This window comes from Asparagus officinalis, chromosome 5 (assembly GCF_001876935.1).
Source record: "Asparagus officinalis chromosome 5, Aspof.V1, whole genome shotgun sequence".
Taxonomy (NCBI): domain Eukaryota; kingdom Viridiplantae; phylum Streptophyta; class Magnoliopsida; order Asparagales; family Asparagaceae; genus Asparagus; species Asparagus officinalis.
The window spans coordinates 97,001,405-97,020,275 of record NC_033798.1 but is presented as its reverse complement, the minus strand read 5'-3'; the positions used below and the strand labels follow the sequence as shown (position 1 = coordinate 97,020,275).

Genomic DNA, 18,871 nt, shown 5'->3' with positions numbered 1-18,871 from the left:
CAAATGAAAGTAGTAAAATAAGTAAAATCTTAGTCAAGATTTGATGAACTTTAAAAGTCAAAGTGCGACAAGGCTCTTCTTAAATACTAAGCACCTGCTGCGTGACTCAAATGGAGAGCACAGTTGACTAAGTATGATTCACATATAACCGGTAGAAATACAGGGTCTAAAATGACTACTTTCTGGGTCGGACAATCGAAACCTAAACAAGTAAACATAGCTATAAGATATATCATTAAATTTATCTATTTGCATGTCCAACAGCAACGATACAGGTATCTTGTAGCCAGAAAAACAGTAACGCGAAATGCTAGGTAGGTAATTCACAAGATCTATACAAATCCCCTAACTGCAGTGATAAGTGACAGTATCAAGCTCCACAACAATATAATCATATGCATTAGCTCATGTATATAGCTCAAAATAAGACACCCTCCCAACACTTTGTACACAGAGATAACATATATGAAATATGGAACTGGAAATCAAGCAACTTGTAAACCACTATGACATTCATTTTATTGATAATAACGAAACTATAAAAGAAAAGAAGAAGAATGCTGAGAATTACCAATATATGCTCCAGTCTTACTCGTTTCATGCCCTTATACCCTCACTGCTCCGCCATTTCACAACCGTTGCATCTTTCAAACCATGAACAAATCTCAAACCTCAATGGCAGTAGTGACTGAACCAGCAAATTTTTCCCCAGCCGAAATCACCCTCTTCTTCTCCTCTGCTATGAATCCACCACAGCAAATTCGAAAGAGAGTTCCCGTCATCGTATCCATGTAATTCCCTCGTCTTCTCCAAAGCCGTTGCCTTATCATAAATGGCTTCCATTGCATACACAAACCCCTTCCACCCTTCACCAACCCCTTCCCTCGACAAAGAGGGCAGTGCCCAATTCACCAAATCCTTTACGAACCTTACATCCTGAAACAGGACCTCAGTTATAGGCAACAATGGCAACATTGAATCCCTAGCCTACACTCTTTCCACTCGGAGGGAGCAAACCAAAGCCCACTATCTCTCTTATTGTTCCAAAGAACACCAACCACTCTATTCTCCCTACAGAAATCTTCGTCATACATCCTCTCGCCCTCTTTCACATGCCACCAAGTCTCAGCTGCACGAATCTCAAGGGCTGCTAGCGTTGACCCAATGGCCACGAGATGAGTATCACCAAAGCTTAAACCCATCAACGCTGCAGAGTAGTAAGCATTCACAGCCTCGCTGGTGCTCTCTTGATTCCTCCCGTCAGCAAACTCTGTCAATCCTCCAGCCCAAGAATGGAGCTTCCATAGATCAAAGCATCTTAATCTAGTATAATTTGATCCTCCCCTTCTCGACAATGTCATGATATCCGCCATCATTGAATAGGCTTGAGGCCTATACTTCCTCCCCCACGCCGGATCAAGCTTAGCTAAAACCGCTATGGCATACAGAAAATAGCCCAAATGGTAGTGATGGTCATTATAAATCCCAAATCCAAAATCAGCGCCAGAGTCGTTCGAACCAAGTTTAGTCACGATCCCACCCCACTTAGGATCATAAAGGAACCCATTCCCGTTGAAGCTCCCATCAAGCCAAGGGGTAATGGAATCCCTCAAAAACCTCTGAATTGCCGGAATCACATCAACGTAACCTACTTCCTCAGCAATCAAGGCCAACCTCGCAGCCCGAGCAATCGCCTTCCCGTAAAAATACGAAGAACTATTACTAATCGCACCCAAACCCTCAACATCCTTGACCAGAGCCGACACAATCTCATCATACCCATCATCCCTAACCCCATTCAAAGAGTGCCAGGAGACCTGAACTGGGTCGGCCATCAATTTCCAACTATCCCCAACAACCCCAACAAGGTCCCCATCAACCCCATCGTATTTAAAATCATCCAGCACGGTGACACCAGACAGCAACTTCAAATGCAAGGGATGGGCAAGCATCAGCAAGTCCCCCCACCCCTCGCTCTCCCACTTGTACTCCAAACAGAAGGGCCTGTTGAAATCGGCCCTCCCCGACACCGGGTAGCGCGAGCTGAACCGATCGAGGACCGGCTCAAAACCCGGATCGGCGAGGTAAGCGATCCGAACGGTCCCCGAAAAAGCCCCCGAAACCAACGAAGAATCGCCCGTTTGGGACAGGTTGAGGGGCGAGGACGAGTATATGACGTACGACCGGGAGTTGTTGAGGGTGACGGTGTGTTTGGTGCCGGCGGGGTTCGAGGCGAGGTTGACGAACGCGGTTGGCCAGACCCCGACGAGATGAAGCAGGACGGCGGGGCCCCAGAGCGTGGCAACGGTTGACGAAAGGGCAGCCCGCGCGCGAGCGAGAAGCGGCTAGAAGCGCGAAGGGAGGAGGCGGGGTTGGAGGCGCGAGGGTGAGGCTGAGGTCGTGAACCGAGAGATGGACGTATCGAACGACCGCGTGCATGAGGAGAGGATGAGATGGTGAGATCAGGCGGTTGACAGGCTTCTGTGTAGCATGAAGGGAGGGGGGTGAGAAGCGGGTGGCGGTGTGCCGAGGCGAGAGGGAGTTCTGCGCGATGTGATGAGGTACGGTCTGGATGCTACTCCGGGCTGGTCTCCGTTCTTCAGACAAAGTTTGGAAGAAGGAGTTCGTGGGCAGGAGGAGGAGAGAGCGGGAGGGGAGAAGAACCGGGACGGGTCAGCGGACGACGACGAAGACGCGGGCGGATGGGAAGAGGAACCGGCGTGGGCGGGTAGGCGGGGCGCATGGGACGGCTGCATGCTGACAGAGGGAGGGGGAGGGCGGACCGGGGGGCTGAACGGGATCGGGGAGGTGCGGCTGGGGTGATGCTGATGATCTTGTTGGGATGCTGGCGGCCGGCCCTGATGCTGCTGCTGCTGCTGCTTCTTCTTCCTCTTCCCCCTCCTGTTGTTGAGGGTTCTCGTTAATATAGTGTCCGTGGCCCTCAAGAGGTCCCCCTTGAATTTCTTCATCATCGCTTGGATTCCTATTTTTTGGCTTTAATTAAGCGACAGGTGGCAAACGAGATGAGAAATGAGGATAGATCTGACCGACTCTGTGGGGTACGATGTCGCTTGGATTATGTTTAGTGAGTTTTGATTATGTGCATGCACATGAGATATAATCATAGACTTTTGTGCTTACCGTTAGGTTGAATAATCCTTCAACCCCTTTTTTTTTTTTTCCTTTTTCCCCCCTGCCTTCAGCGTGTGGACTAGGTCAAGGTTTGGCGGACGAAGGGGACAACGTAGGAGTCCAGAGAAGTGGAGGGCAGAGGAGAATGGAAGCAGAGCCTTAGAGGCGAAGAGATCAGGGCGTGGGAACATAAATAAGAGGAGAATGATTAGTTTTGCTTAGTATGCAAGGCGAGGATAAAAGAAGACTTGCCTTGTACCGTCCTCTCTCGGATTATCTCGCGCGAATAAGAACTGCTTGATGACGAAAAAGAGATGAAAAGAATCTTGTTAACAATTAACGCTTGAATTTGGCAATCCGGTTGGAGTTGTTAATTAGGGCAGGTTATTAAACAGTGGGTTAGGTCTTCAAAAACGCACGTCCTCTGTTAACGTGACGCCACCTTCGGTGCTGAGAGAGCTTATAGTTTGCCTTGCTTAATGATCTGGGGTTTTCTTGCGTCATGTGATAACTAATGATGAAGCCACATCCACGGCTAAACGATTTTGCAGAGCAAAATGCCCCAGCGAGCTGTCGGTCAATACATCAGCAGCCGATGTGCTGTAATTACTCTACGTAAACCCCATGCTTTTATTTCAAATATCTAGCTGTACAGGTTAGCGTACGCAACTTATTATACAAGAGGGATTAGATCAAGAGGTTTTCGACTTTAAATCCAAAGTTCTTTTTCCAAGTCCCATAACGAACAAAATTTATTTGCAAGTAGAACTAAAAAAACTCAAGATTCCAAGACTTTTGCGAAGTCGGTCAAGTTACTTAATTTGCTTCCACAAATAATTAATGAAAAATTTTATCCCAAGTAGAACCAGAAAAAAAAGGGCCATGGTTTCTCGGCTCATGCAACCCCTCCAAGTCGGTTTAACTGAACCATCCCAACTCAGGTCAGCTTACTTAAAGCTCACATCCACAAATCACTAATCGGTACAAATCCTACACAGAAGAACAAATTTTTTAAACAGACCCATTCCAACTTTTTATTTTCAAAACCGACTCTTTTTTTTTTATTTACCAAAACCGACCCGATTTTATGATTAGCAGATTAATCACCTTCCTAAATAGTCGGGGTTGGCAACCCCGACTATTTAGAACGGTGTTAAACCCTAATTAGAAGCATTAAACCCTAAAAATTAATGTCCTAAATAGTCGGGGTTGCCAACCCCGACTATTTAGGAAGGTGATTAGTCTGCTAATCACAAAATCGGGTCGGTTTTGGTAAATAAAAAAAAAAGAGTCGGTTTTGAAAATAAAAAGTTGGAATGGGTCTGTTTAAAAAATTTATTCTACACAGAATTATCCCACATAAAGCATGCAAAATCCAACACCCTGAAAACATCAGGTGAGTTGCATGTTTTCACACAGGGTCACCTAGCTGGCTACTCAAACAAACTAAGCAGACTACTTGATCCAAAAATGAAGATATTACACCTTATGAGGCCAATCTTAGATTGTCACACAGCCAGATGATTCTTCTGGCGGAGGCAAATACAGGTACTCAAAGAGACAGTAAGATCAAAACACCACTCCGCGAGAGAGACAGCATAGATTATTATCTACAAAAACTTGTTCCGAAACAAACATAAAAACTGGAGCATACATTTACAGGTCACAATAAACTATATGCTAATTTCTGTCATAGCCAAAAAGCCCCCTAAAGTAATGAATGGTCTAAATATCATACAGCAAGTCTAAGATGACCAGCACGAGATATCATATATGAGGAACAACTCACGGTAGACCGCCTGAAATAATTTTATTTCAACCAGGAGCACGAAATCTAGAGGCCGCCGGGGATCCAGCCATCGACTATGACATATATAACGTAATGAAACTAACAATGCAAGACATTCTTTTATACCCTGAAAATCACACGCTGTGCGGTCAAACTTTCCTTCACACTGATGTAAATTACCTCCCAAGTCCTAAAACACAGAGAATGATGGCTAAATCCTTAAAATTTGTCTCGCGGATATGGTCTCAAGATCCAAAAGATAAACAAAGAAAACCTGAACAATTAGGCTGATGATTCATTACTTTCTTCCAACAGAAAACATTATTCTCATTTGCAAGATTAGAGAAGTGGCATGAGTGACTACAGCAAAAAAATCTGAAATGTCATCATCTGATATAAGTACCAAAGCATATGATACAAGTACCACGAAAGATATGTCTTTGACGCTAGAATGATAAATATGTGACTCCCAAGTCCTAAAATACAGATAATGATGGCTAAATCCTTAAAATTTGTCTCACAGATATAGTCTCAAGATCCAAAAGACAAACAAAGAAAACCTGAACAATTAGACTGATGATTCATTACTTTCTTCCAACAGAAAACATTATTCTCATTTGCAAGATTAGAGAAGTGGCATGAGTGACTACAGCATAAAAATCTGAAATGTCATCATCTGATACAAGTACCACATCATATGATACAAGTACCACGAAAGATATGTCTTTTGACGCTAGAATGATAAATATGTGATGGGCAGGAAAATGGAGATATGTCGCCATATCGAAATCTCAATACAAAACAATAATAAAAACAGAAAACTATGACTAAAACAAGCACTTATATCATAACCATGGGGAAATAATGTCGAAAAGATAACCAAGAATTGCTTTAAACAAGCATTTCACTTACATTTCCAATTAATTTGGTCTACTACTACCTTATTTCTAAGCTCTGAAGCAATGGGAAAGGGACAAGCACCTCCTGAATCAAGAGTGACCAATAGGGACACAAACGGTCCAGATGCATCCCATCCAATCTACAGCCGTCTTCGAAACGGATGCAGATATGGTAGCCAAAATTTGAAACCAGTCAGATATGTATTCCAATATGGTTTTGATTTTTTGGTCGGATACAATTTTGGATACGGATATCGGTTCAATTTTCAGATACGGTCCGAATATCTGAATCCAACTATGGATCGGCCATGGACACGGATATGGATTCAAAAATAGATTCAGATACGAATCCATGTATGAATACCGACATAGATTCGGATATGCATTCGGACACAGATATGATTATTACTACATTTTTTGTTTAACTGATAACAATCGTATGCTTTGGGATGTGGTTATATGTTTTTGGGTTATTGGTCATGGTTTTACTGAGGTCATCAAGTGTACATTTTGAACTTATTTACGATCAAATTTATGTTATAATTTAATTTGATTTATGCTATTAATGATGATTAAAAATACTTTGTGTTTTTAAGTTATTCACTTGGATTATGACCACTCGAGAATTGAATTATCTTGGTTGTATTAGATATTATACATTACTTTTAGAATTGATAGTAGCAATATATTGTAATTTTTAAGTCGTGTTTTATTCTTTGAAACAAAATAGAGCAATTAATAAATGGATCTTCTCTTATACTACATGCATATCCGTCTGTTAAGTATCAGATCCATATCTTTAATCACACCATATCTGTCTCTTCCTTACCTAAACCATATCTATTTTCGTTTTCATTTTTAGCAGATATGTTATGACTTTTACTTACTAAAGGAAAACTGTATCCATATCCATTTTTAGAAAGCATATACAGATATAGGAAGTATTGTACCCGAACCATATCCATTCTATTTGCACCCTTAGTGACCAAGCCTCTCATATCTGATGCATATCCGTCTGTAAGTATCCGATGCTATCCATCTGTAAGTATCTAATTCATACCACAACGTACCATATGTGTCTCTCCATTATCTGAATCGTATCCGTTTCCTTTTTTAAAAAATAGAGTTGACTTTTACTTACCGAAGGAAAACCGTATACATATTCGTATCCGTTTTTAGAAAGGGATATGGCTATGGTGTTTCCTATTCGAACCATATCTGATCCATTTGCACCCCAAGTGACCAAGCCTCTTAATCTAAAGAGACTTGTAGTGGTAAGAGCTTTCTGTCCAAATGGCTTTTATTTCCATCACCCACATTTCTGGTCTCTACTATGGGAGTTGATTAGCGGAGCTCCTGGCAGTGACACATTTATCTTCCTCAAACTTTGTCGATACTTTTTCGCTATCATAAACAAGAGGGCAACAAGAGGAATTGTTTACAAGCATGAACAGAGAGGAACATACAAGTTCTTCACAGGAACAAGGCACCACCAACGAGAAAGAAATAGATCCCATTTACTCCTAATTCTAGATACCACAAGCTGATAGAGGCGGCAATTCAGCAGAGACCGATACTGATTGTCAACAAAGTACTGAGTATGATACACGATATCCTGGCCGCCAGACCCAACGCCACCATGACAGCACTAGTGATGAAACCAAGAGCTGTCAATACCGGCTGCTGACATGTAGATTATACTAACTCCCGAGACACGCAAGGAAGAATGACAAACCATGAAAATGCAGTTCATAATAATATCCTCAGAACTAAGCCAAAGTACGTCATTAGTTCGTGGCATGACAAGCTGTGAATCATGGACATAAACATGATATGGATCCAATATGATACAGAAAAGCAAACATGACACATTCGGAAGAAAAAAAGACTTAACGTATGGGTACGGAGTGGACGTGAAGAAACAATGTAAATATATTATTATAAATACAAGATGAGACTACATAAAAAAGTTAAAATCATAAATTTTAGGTTACCAAGCACAACAATAATAAAACTTACATATGCAAGTTTATAAATTATGTGAACATATGATTTATTAAGAAAGTCGACAAATTATATAAATGTAGTGTGCCACAAAATCAAATGGAATCAAAAGTCATTATCCATACGTTCAGTTTTAACTTTGTACATCTGTGATACTGCCTCCAATACGTGATGCACTACAAGCATTAGGATGGCTCAAAAAGACTATCCAATATCTTCAAGAAATGGAGCGCCCAGGCATCGATATACAATACAGGTGCATCTCCTCAGAAATATCAGTGCGTCACAGATAACAACATACTAAATATATAAGACTTCGCAGGTACCAAATTACAGGAGGTCAGGGCTATACACATTGCAATGTTCTACCTCCAAATGAGAATCAGTACCAAAGAATGTGATGAGCGAATCTGATTCAAGATCTCGAGATTAAAGATGTTGAAGTCAACAACAAATAGGGGATTTAGAACTAGAAATTGTAACCCTGTACGAACCAGAAAATTAAAATGGAAGGTTCCATAAAAGTGGTTTTCCTTACTGGTTACTTCAACGCGAATTCTTACATCTTTGCCTTCTCAAGATATGCCAAAAAATAAATAAATAATAACTTCGAACCATCATCCAAATCTAATCTAATCACACCCACTCATATCCAATAATAACTAAATTCTTAAAACTAAATTAACTTCCTCTTAGTTTTTAGAGGTCACAAAATTCTCTAGCACTAGAAGTCAAATCCATATTTCAAAAGATAACCACGGAATTTTCTCAAATGAAAAGTCAGTCGGTCTTATCAACATAAAATTGTAAAATATAAAGTTTTAGAATTCTAGTCCCTGGAGAACACCAAATTAAAAGATGAATTTGATTTGGATTGTGGTTGGGGGGGTTGGGGGGGCGAGAATCAGCATACAGTCTAAACGGAATAAGAAAAAGAAATTTAGATGAGTAACTAACGTTAACTTCATTTAAGTGTTACTTGGGTATATTTCAATTTGGCACCTTATGTAACGTCCCCCTTTAACTAAAATTCGATGTTTTTTCTTTGTAAATTCTAAGCAACCATACACTCTCGTGTTCTCTAGATGCATGGGTAACAGGTGTATAATAGTGAAATTGCTGAGCTTTCTGAAATTCAAATGGCAGAGGGAAATCAATGCAATGATCAACATATCTACATGAGAAATATCAACCAAAATGCTTTAAATTACTATCACTGTCAGGTAACTCATAGTGCAACTTGTGTATTAGCATAGACTAGATATAGAATAATCCCTAATAAAGAAAATATAGATCCTGAATAATATAAAGTCAAATTGATGTGCTTGACCAGCAGAAGATAGTTAATATGAAATGTTCAGTTACTTGGTACATTAGTAAGAAAATCAGAATCATTCGTGCCAGAAAACAAAGAACCTTATGGGATACACGGGAACCATTTAATCTCCTACACAGAAGAGCATGCAATGACGATCAATACATCACATCCTTATTACTCAGGCCAATTATTGAATAGTTTTCACCAGTGCACATCTGAAACAACTTTGCTGCCACTTTACTGGTCATAGAATAATTTTCTTTTTTCCGCAATATAGAGCAGATCCGTGGAAATTATAATGTTAAGAGGAAATATGCAAAAAGAACAAAATGTGATGTCAACTCTTATTGACACATGTTACTTGACATGCTAAAACATTGACCTTTTAGATATATCTTGTCTGGAACAACTTCACCTATTATCTAATTGATCATAGAATGATTTTCTTTTTCTGCAATATAGAGCAGACCGACGAAAATGATAATGTTAAGACAAAATATACAACAACGAAATGTAATGTCAACCCTCATTGGCACATCCTCCATGGCATGCTGTTAAAACATTGACCTTTTAGATATATCATGATAATGCATTATCAGGCATATTAGTTACACAATTATTCAAATCCAGTAAAATGTAAATATTACTAACAAGGTCAAATATTACTAACAAAAGATTTCTGGTGTTTAACAGCATACCTAGCAGAATGACTTTATCCACTCACAATACAAAATGATGGACAGTCCTGTTTTGGCACCACAAGCGATTGACTTCCCAAATCCAGACAAGCCTTTCCGCAAAGAATCAAAGAGCAGGCACATTTTGGTCAATTGGACATGAAGTTTGGTACAAGTCTCCTACAAAAGGACTTGCACCGCATACATAAGAAAAATAGTGGCTGCTGTTGTTTCTTAGTCTCATTTCTGAAATATAAAGGAGAAGGTAAGGTAGCATACTCTCTGAAGAGAGAATGAAGAAATGAAACCTCTTTCTCATAAATGAAACTTCATTCTCAGGCCCTTGGTTTAACAGAGATTCCTGTTTCAACTCTCTTAATTTCAAATATTAGCATCCTCCACATCTTGAGAACAAACATTTCTGCCTCATCGTCCAAGATGGACTTCAGCAGATTCAGCATTTTTGATGCTTGAACATGCTCTTTGGTACTTGAAACAATATAGTCCACCAGTGTTTCCTCCTCCTCTCCAAGAAATTCAGTAATCTTCTTTGAGATCCATGGTCTCATTTTCTCATGCAATTCGTGCTGCAAAATTATCAACCAAACAACATAGTTAGCTCAGTGGATACAAATATAACTACCACTGCAACCAAACAAAGGAAAAATTGTAGTAGCTAATATTGGTTAAATATAATCAACTTAAATTCTTTTAACGGTGTAGAATTCACATTCCATTTATTCTCTTTATAACTTAACTGTAAACTTTATAAAGTGGAGACCGGTTTTTTAACATGAATATTCCAATAACGATGATGGCAATAACAATAATAATAATAACAACAATAACTAAGAAGAATGGAGCAATTAAGTGGGATATGCATTCTGTGAAAGAGAAACTTGAAGTATTAAAGAGAAACTTGAAGTATATTTATTAACACACACCTTATCATAAACATCCCAATTAATTTCATAGGCAAAGAGCTCTTCCTTGGTCTTCGGAATCATGTCAATCAATTGTTTTGCATCCAAAAGCTTTTTGTTTTCTGATTTTGGCTTATCTTCCCTCTCCCTTTCCCTTTCATAACTTCTATCACGCGTCTTCTCCTTGTTATCATTCCTGTGACGAGCATTCTCATCCTCATTCCGGACTCGCTCTTTGTGGCTTGATCTGTCATTAGACCGACCATTTCTATTTCTTTCCATTTCAGGCTTCTCTTCTTTAGAGTTCTCACCCGAGATACGCTTTGCAAATTCAGCAGCAGCCACCAGATTTGGTGGTGTAGAGGAAACACTTGACTGTACAGCCTGTAATTCCTCAGTGGAGTAATCTATAGGTACCAAGGGTCTCATTTTCTTCTCTTCAACATTCTCATCTTCCTCACGGAAAACTGATGGAACAGTTGTCCTTTTTCCTGAACCCATTAGACCAAAACCCAGTTTTCTAGCAGGAACATCATTGTTCTGCTTCATATCCGTTAGTGCAGCCGATCCTGCAGTTAGTTCACCACCGATGCTGTTTTCATATGTTGCTTCACCTGTGGGATAAAATTTCAATCAGTATAAATAAAATCAACAAGGGTAGTCAAATGCTTAGAATATTACAAACTAAAATACATAACAGTACCATTGCCACTACCAGAAACACCATCATAAACATGCTCAGCAACAGGCGCTTCCTTACCATCAATAACCATAGCATCCACTTGCATTTCAGTAGCTTCTCTGTCCTCATTCACTTGGTCAGGAAGAGCTTTTGTTTCCTCCATCCGCCTTTGCTCTTCGATTGCCCTCTTCTTTGCTTCAGCAATCTCTTCCTCTTCTTTTAATCTGTCAGCCAAGTCATCCTCCTTCTCCCGTTGTCTCTTTCTCCTCTTCTCCTCAAGTGTTGTACTCCTGCGCCTCCTTTTCCTTGTATCATCTTCATCATCGTCACTCCCATCTTCATCTTTTGAAATCTCTCTACGACGTTCTCGTTGCCTATCTTTCTCCCTCTCCTTCTCTTTCTGACGTCGGTGTTCTTTCTCCCTCTCCCTAGCTTCCCAATCCTTCAAACGGTTATTATATAGCCTCTCAGCTTCTCTTATTTTCAAGTCCCTTTCTTTCTCCCTCCTAACTCTCTCTCGCTCTCGCTCGCGCTCGTACCTCTCTAATTCCCGTTCTTTCTCCCGTTTCAAATCATGTTCCCTGTCTCTTTCTCTGCTACTTCTATCATGCCTCCTTCCCCTATCAGGAGAGCTTGTTTCAACCTTGTCATGTTCACTGGAAGCCTTGGCCTCACTAGTGGTTTCATCATCGTTTTTATCTTCAGCTACATCTGCATAGAAAAAAGGAAGAAAGGAAGAAAAAAAAGTTTGAGAGGAAAAAAAATTTAAGAAGAAAGTTTGAGTTTTGAGAAATGATAGTTACAGAACTAGACTAACCACTTCTCACGATATCCACCTCAGAATCCACTTCCCTTGATTTAGAAGGAACCTCAGAATTTGATTTAACAGATGCATCAACTGGAGGCCGAACAGGTGGGGGAGGAGGCAGAGGTTTTGTCTTTAACCTCTCTTCTATCTTACTTGTAATCTTCTCTGAAGCATCTTTATCAGCCTCACGATCTTCATCTGTAACAATTCCAAACGTCTGGTGTTCTTGATTCTCTTTATCCCCGGAATCATCTGGCTCCTCTGATCTACCTTCTACAGCTGGCTTTTGAAGTTCTTGTTTCTCAACACCTGGTGCACCTTCATTCTCTTTCTCAGGAGCTTGATTTTCAGTGGCCTTGAGCTTTTCTTGTTCAGTCTTCTTTTGAACATAACGTTCAAGATATTCCCGGGTTGCTTGGTTGATTTTTAACTGTGCATATATCAAATATCAATTACTATAAGAAATAACAAAGATTACATTGTTTAGTAGTCAAACTATCAATTCTCAATTAAAGATAGAAAAAAGATCAAGAAAAGGAGCATGACAACAATATACTGTCCCTAATATATACTACTATAAGGTTCTACAACCTGAAGTGGGAGTTGAGCAGTTACGCATTTCATGAGAAGCTAGCTAGGCCTAAGCATAATGATGCATTGTGTGAGATGATGACCATACAAGACATAGCATATCAAACAGGGAACTAATAATCAAACTCAGCCATTCAGGTGCATTCAGACTGAAGCGCAGATGTCAAATATAGTGCTTTCATGTCAGTGTAAGCCTACTGTTTTTTGGAAGCAACTACTGACTGCATGGATGATACTAACATGCTCAGAATGAGATGCAGCTGTAGTTTAACCAACGTTGGAAGAACAGAAGAAAGCACCCAAACCCCTAATTGACTTCGGTGTGTACACACACTGGGCAGAAGATTGGAGAGTTTCCTGTAATAAAATATGAGGTGCTTAATTATCAAAATTGAAGGCATCTTACAAATAGGACCAGCAATTGGCTTAAGCAAAGGTTGGCCTTTCCTTGATAAGTGGTGGTTCCCTAGCACGATTAACAGAATCAGAGGACACTTCAATTTAGAAATTTTAATGTGTTTGTCAAAGGTCCCTTCCACCGCCCCGAAACTGTAATAGTAAGAGTTGAGGGCTATAGTTATATATCTAACATGACCCCGCAGGTTGAGCACCCTTTCATGGGCCAAAACCAGGACTCAAGGAGCCATATCTTTTTCTAACATGCTTTAGAATTTAGAGGCTAGAAAGGTTATCAATAGCGGATAGCGTCGCGTAGCGGTGAGGCATCGCTAAGCCTATTTCGGGCTATTACGGCAAAATAACAGTAAAAAGAGCAAAGTCAAATAGCGGTGTAATTTAGATATGTATAAATACTAAAAAAATTAAAGAAAAATCTAAGAAATCTAAAAGTACATATTTGATGATTTAAAGAGATTCTAAACATGAAATAGACATGTAACCATCACGTAATACCGAAGATGACTGGAGGAGTCAAAAAATCGTCGTCTTCGAGAAGAAGAGTTTAGCAGTGACAGGACTTCCCTAAGAGCTCACAGTGAAGGCGGTGAGAGGAAGTATCAAGGTAGGTACTAGAGGCTATGAGAGATGGCTGGAGTATGCTGAAAATCACAGGAGATGCTGGAATGCAATGGTCAAGGGTTTTAATTTTTAAAAAATAAGCCTCAAACCACTTTTAAATAGCAGTCAAAAAATAAATTTCGAATGCAATCACTCACTATTTACCGTTATGACACACTATTGACCTTTTTTGCGAACAAACATATTCCGCAATATGTCTCCGCTATTGCGCTATAGCGTAGCGGGCGATAGCGTCGCGGGAAGGGACCGCTAACGCTATTACGCCGCTATTGCGGGCTATTTACTGCTATTTATAACAGTGGAGGCTAGTAAGACTCAGTGTTTACTTTCAATGTCGCTGCACCAGAACTCTGTAGTTGTGTTATGGGTTAAGGATTTTATTTTTGTCCACTAAAAAGTGATAATGATTAATGATACTGACTCTTAGATGTTCGAGGACACTTGCAAGCTATGTTACCTCTGTACTTCTGAGTGGCATACCCGTACCCGACACGTACCTACATCCAAACTCCTTGGACACTCCTTGCATATATGCATACATTTATTTAGGCATCTAGTCAATTATACAATACATGTTTTAATTTAAAACACTTGTCAAACATATTTTGAACATTTATCATACGCTTCACAACTCCTTTTGAAACTCGTTGGATGTAGATCAGATTCTAAGCTATGATCTTAAAGGATCGTTTGCATGTCAAGTTCAAAAACTAGCTATTTTCGAATTTATAATCATCATAATAAAAGAAACATAAAAGTGTTATAGGGATTCTGATTATCATAACACGTGAATGAAAACAATATTGATCTAATCTAAATTATTAATTCCAATATATGATGCGCATATGTATATATAAATATTTATATAGCCATGTCCATGTACCCTACAGTTTACAAATTTGACATGTCTCGTACCGGTGCCCGTACTCGTGCCCATGCAGCATAGCTTGCAAGACAATCGATTAAAACTCCAAAATCGTGATTAAGAATGTTCTTTAGTGAATAGAAGTTAGGGGGAAACTAATTGCTTAATTACCGAGCACATGGAAACACTCACCTTATGTCACAGGAATAATATCCCCATTGTTAAGAAAACAAATTATGCTAAACCCCATGCTTCTACGTGATTTTTTTTTGGGGGGGTGGGTGGGGGGGATAACACAAAAAGGTGGATCAAAATCCAGCCTTACTTACACCCAAACCAACTGCGTAGAACAGAAAGTCCCTTCTTATCACAACCTTCATATACGCTGCTACCGCTGGTCCACTATTATACTAAAGAGGTTTTTTGATATTGGTCCCTTAAATCATAGTGAATTTGATATTAGTCCCTCAAATCTTTATATTTTGATATTAGTCCCTCGATTACACTTTAATTGTTGATATTGGTCCTTCTGTTAAGATCATGGTTAAAAATGATGACCTGTGATTAGGTTAGTGCTAACTCTAGGTGGGTAATTATCAAACTAACCTCCACTCATTGAATTTGGATGCTTTCAATCTTTTTCTTCACCAACACTTTCCCAATTGAGCAAAATCTCCCCCTTTCCCATAATTGTTTAAAATCAAAGGGATGAAAGGAAGAAGATAAGGGTATAAATGGGTTTGGATTTGTAATTAATGTGTTTGAGGGTTGTAAATGGGTATGAGTTAAATAGATAATAGGTTTGGGTTTATAATCAGAGGGCTATAATGGTCAATCCACCCAAAAATCTTAAGAGTTAACGGAATATTCCCTTAAAGTTATAACATCAACTAACTAAGGGACTAATATCAACACACTAATAATTTTTAAGGAACCAATATCCAAATATGAAGATTTGAGGGACTGATATCAAAATGCTAATGATTTAAGGGACTAATATAGAAAAAACCCTATACTAAAACATGATGTAGATCTGTTTCAATCCAAGTATGTAGCACTAGTTAAGTACATAATGTGCATTACAGATCTGTTTCGATTGAAGTATGCAACACTAGTTAAGTGCATAATGTGCATTACTTGTTACATGTGGATATTACATATTTGATATCCTTTAGTGTGCTTAAGAGTAAGTGTGTGCAATACAGGTTCCCCAAATGTTCTTATTCTGGACACTTTAGGCTACTTGACTGCAACAATGCATATCCATGTAATATTAACTTTTGCTTTAATCTTGATCTGTTATGATCAAGCTATGAGATTTCCATAGCATGCCAAAATTTATATCTAAAGAAACAGAGAAACTAACTTACCCCCAGCTCTTGTCCATCAATGTTCAACTTAGTTAGCAGACGTAGAGCTCGAAGAATTCCTTCAGCAGCTTCAAATTCACAAAAGCCAAAACTTGTAGGAGAGCCATCAGAGGGATTTTGAGCACGTTTCCAACTCTTCACTGGTCCACAAAGCTTCAAGAGAAGACAAATTAGGAGTACGAAAATTTCCAGATTTAAGCACATAAAAAAGACAAAGAGAGACAATATCAACAAATAAAACATGAATCATAGTCGCCTTTTGTTACAAACATCTAATAGCATAAAGGTTACAGTCTTACAGATTTACTAAAGTTTGTTCAGTGGAACTTACTCGAAGAAGAGAGAGGAGAAAATCATTATCAACAGTTGGAGCTATCTTGCTAACATACACTGTTGTTTGTGGTTTCTCAGTTGCAACAGCAGGAACAACAGGCCTGACAACTGGAGAAACCACAGGAGGACCACGAATTCCAGGAATAGGAGGTCGAAGAATTTGTGGAATCACACCCATTGGAGGCAGCGGACGAGGAGGAAAGCCAGGGCGAATCATAGGTGGGTATGGTCCAGGATAACGAGGAATTCCTGCAAAAGCAGAGCAAATAACTATGCGCGCTTGTCAGAACATATTCACAAACCTAATAACTGGTTAGTCACTTCAAAGTATACATCAATTTACAAATGTAAAGAGAAAATATAACAAAAATGCGGAACGATGTTACCATACAATAAAATCATAAAGATATGTGCTGCACAGGTGGGCTTACCTTATTAAAGTTCTTGAACATAATCTTGAGTAACCCCAGATACTAAAGGGTACATTAGTCTTGCTGAGCTCACACCATGGCAGTGGAGAGTGGACTATTTTACAATAACAACTTTAAAGATAAATTATGTCTAAAAGCTTCTTCAAAACACATAGTAACAGATACTTATACGATAAAATGAATATGAGCAAACAAAAAAAAAGTATTCAAAAGCAAACAATGTACCTTAGGACATTATTGCAAGCAGCACTTAGATGCTACACATGATCCACTGTCAAGGAAATTCTCTATAAAGTCCAGTAGGTTGGATAAACTTTAATCTTTCATATGGAAAACTCTTACTATACATCTGTTGCCATGATAAATTAACAAAGTTTCCCCCTTTTTACAAAAAGATTTGACTAAACAGAAGAAAATATGCTAAAAAGGCAGTACCAAGAGAATTTAAGCATACCACACTGTGGAAGTGATCTGTCAATATTTGCAAGAGGAAGCCTGCCCCACCTTTTTCTCATCATGAACATGCTGTACGAGAAAATATTCCGTCATCTATGAATCCCTTATCTATTTCTTTTTTCTTTTTCCACCTTTTTATCTCTCCCCCATTTGTGCCCACCCGCAAATTCCAACCAAAAAAGACCAACATAGGTTCATATATAACCTTATAACATCTTGTCCAAATGATTGATAATTCGATAAAACATCGCAAAAGAATGAATCGCTACGACTAAACCAAAAAATACAATAGAAAATCAAAGCTTTAAGAAAGAAAGGGACCCACCGGGCGGATGACCGGTCATGTATCCATTGGGGACTTGGCCGTACGCCATTGGAGGAGCTCCAGGAGGCGGATACCTCATCGGAGGGGCCGAAACTGTAACCGATCCGGCCCCAGATGCAACGCCTGGAATCATGTAGGTCACTGGCGCGGAAACCCCAGGCGGCTGGATGCTAGGGTTAGGGTTTGGAACTGCGGAGTACTGCGGCATCGGCGGAGCTCCGAGGGGACGGAATGATGGGGCAAAGGAAGGAGGAGGAGGGGCGACGATATTAGGGTTAGCGTTAGGGTTTGCGTTTTGGTTTGGGTTCGGATCGGGATTAGGGTTTCCGGATTGAGAAGAGGGATCAGGATTGGGCTTTTCAGATGAGGCGTCGGGTTTATCGGATTTGGGATCTAGGGTTTTGGGGGAGGAGGGGGAAGCGACCGCCATTAGAGCTTGAATGACGAGCTCGGGAGCGACAAATGGGCTCTCGATCCAGAGTGCTTTTTTCTAGGGATTTTGCGGGGAGTCGAAGGGGACTATATAGAAGGGGTTAAGCGATTCGAGTATTGGTTTCGGGTTTGGACCAAATTGCACCCGCATCAAATGAGGAATTTTTGTAGACTTCCCTGTGACCAGTGACCAAGGACTGGATGCTGTAGGGGAGCGAACAAATGTTCGGGTCGGTCGGTTTCCATTATATTTTTGTCAAACCGGACTAATCGTATCATATACTCTCCTACGAGATGGGGAAAATCTTTTTAACTAAGTAAAATATGTACAGGCCCTAAAAACAGAAACTTCATGTGACGAGGTCCATCATAGTTTTTCCCATATGAATCAGCCCATTGATGTGTGACACTTTGTACTGTAGCCCTATTTTATCAATTTTTACATGCCAGCTAAGCTAAAATCCCCAAATTATCCTTATCATCTCTCCTCAATCTCTCAGACCCAACAATCATATCATCTTTCTCTCTCATCTCCTCTCTCTCTCTCTCTCTCCTCCTCCACCCGTCCTCGTCGCCGTAGATCGCCGCCGCTCCCCCGTCGTAGATCACCGCCGTCGAGATGCACAGAGCATTAATCCATTAGCTAGAATAAGAAAAGAAAAAAAAAGAAAAAATGTTTGACCAACTACAAATAAATGAACGATTTAATTTTAAAAAATAGTCAAAAGTTGTCCCCATTTTTCCACTTTCACGAGACATCCACGCCTTTTTTGAGGAAGCTGAATTTACAATAAACCT

At 39.8% G+C, this 18,871-nt stretch overlaps 2 protein-coding genes across 7 annotated transcripts; both read right to left on the bottom strand.

The window, feature by feature from the left end:
* LOC109842217 (probable endo-1,3(4)-beta-glucanase ARB_01444) lies at positions 495 to 2,972 on the bottom strand. Its single transcript, XM_020411122.1, is given in 3 exon segments — positions 495 to 974; positions 977 to 2,345; positions 2,763 to 2,972. Coding segments are annotated over 3 exon segments (1,881 nt in total). The 3' UTR covers positions 495 to 672.
* On the bottom strand, positions 9,695 to 18,155 carry LOC109840294 (RNA-binding protein 25). 6 transcript variants are annotated; one of them, XR_002246853.1, is made up of 8 exons: positions 17,642 to 18,153; positions 16,428 to 16,678; positions 16,097 to 16,249; positions 12,242 to 12,662; positions 11,446 to 12,135; positions 10,764 to 11,356; positions 10,099 to 10,406; positions 9,695 to 9,999 (listed from the first exon to the last, which is right to left on the bottom strand). XR_002246853.1 is itself a non-coding variant. In XM_020408872.1 (8 exons), exons 2-8 carry the CDS (start codon positions 17,382 to 17,384, stop codon positions 10,155 to 10,157), a joined length of 2,430 nt encoding a protein of 809 aa, XP_020264461.1. In that variant the 5' UTR covers position 17,385; positions 17,642 to 17,776; the 3' UTR covers positions 9,695 to 10,154. The 6 variants fall into 6 exon arrangements, 5 of the variants coding, with proteins under 5 accessions (XP_020264461.1, XP_020264463.1, XP_020264460.1 ...); XM_020408872.1 differs by adding an exon at positions 17,315 to 17,385 and having other exon boundaries at positions 9,695 to 10,406; positions 17,642 to 17,776; XM_020408874.1 differs by lacking the exon at positions 17,642 to 18,153 and adding exons at positions 17,086 to 17,209; positions 17,315 to 17,385 and having other exon boundaries at positions 9,695 to 10,406; positions 16,428 to 16,954.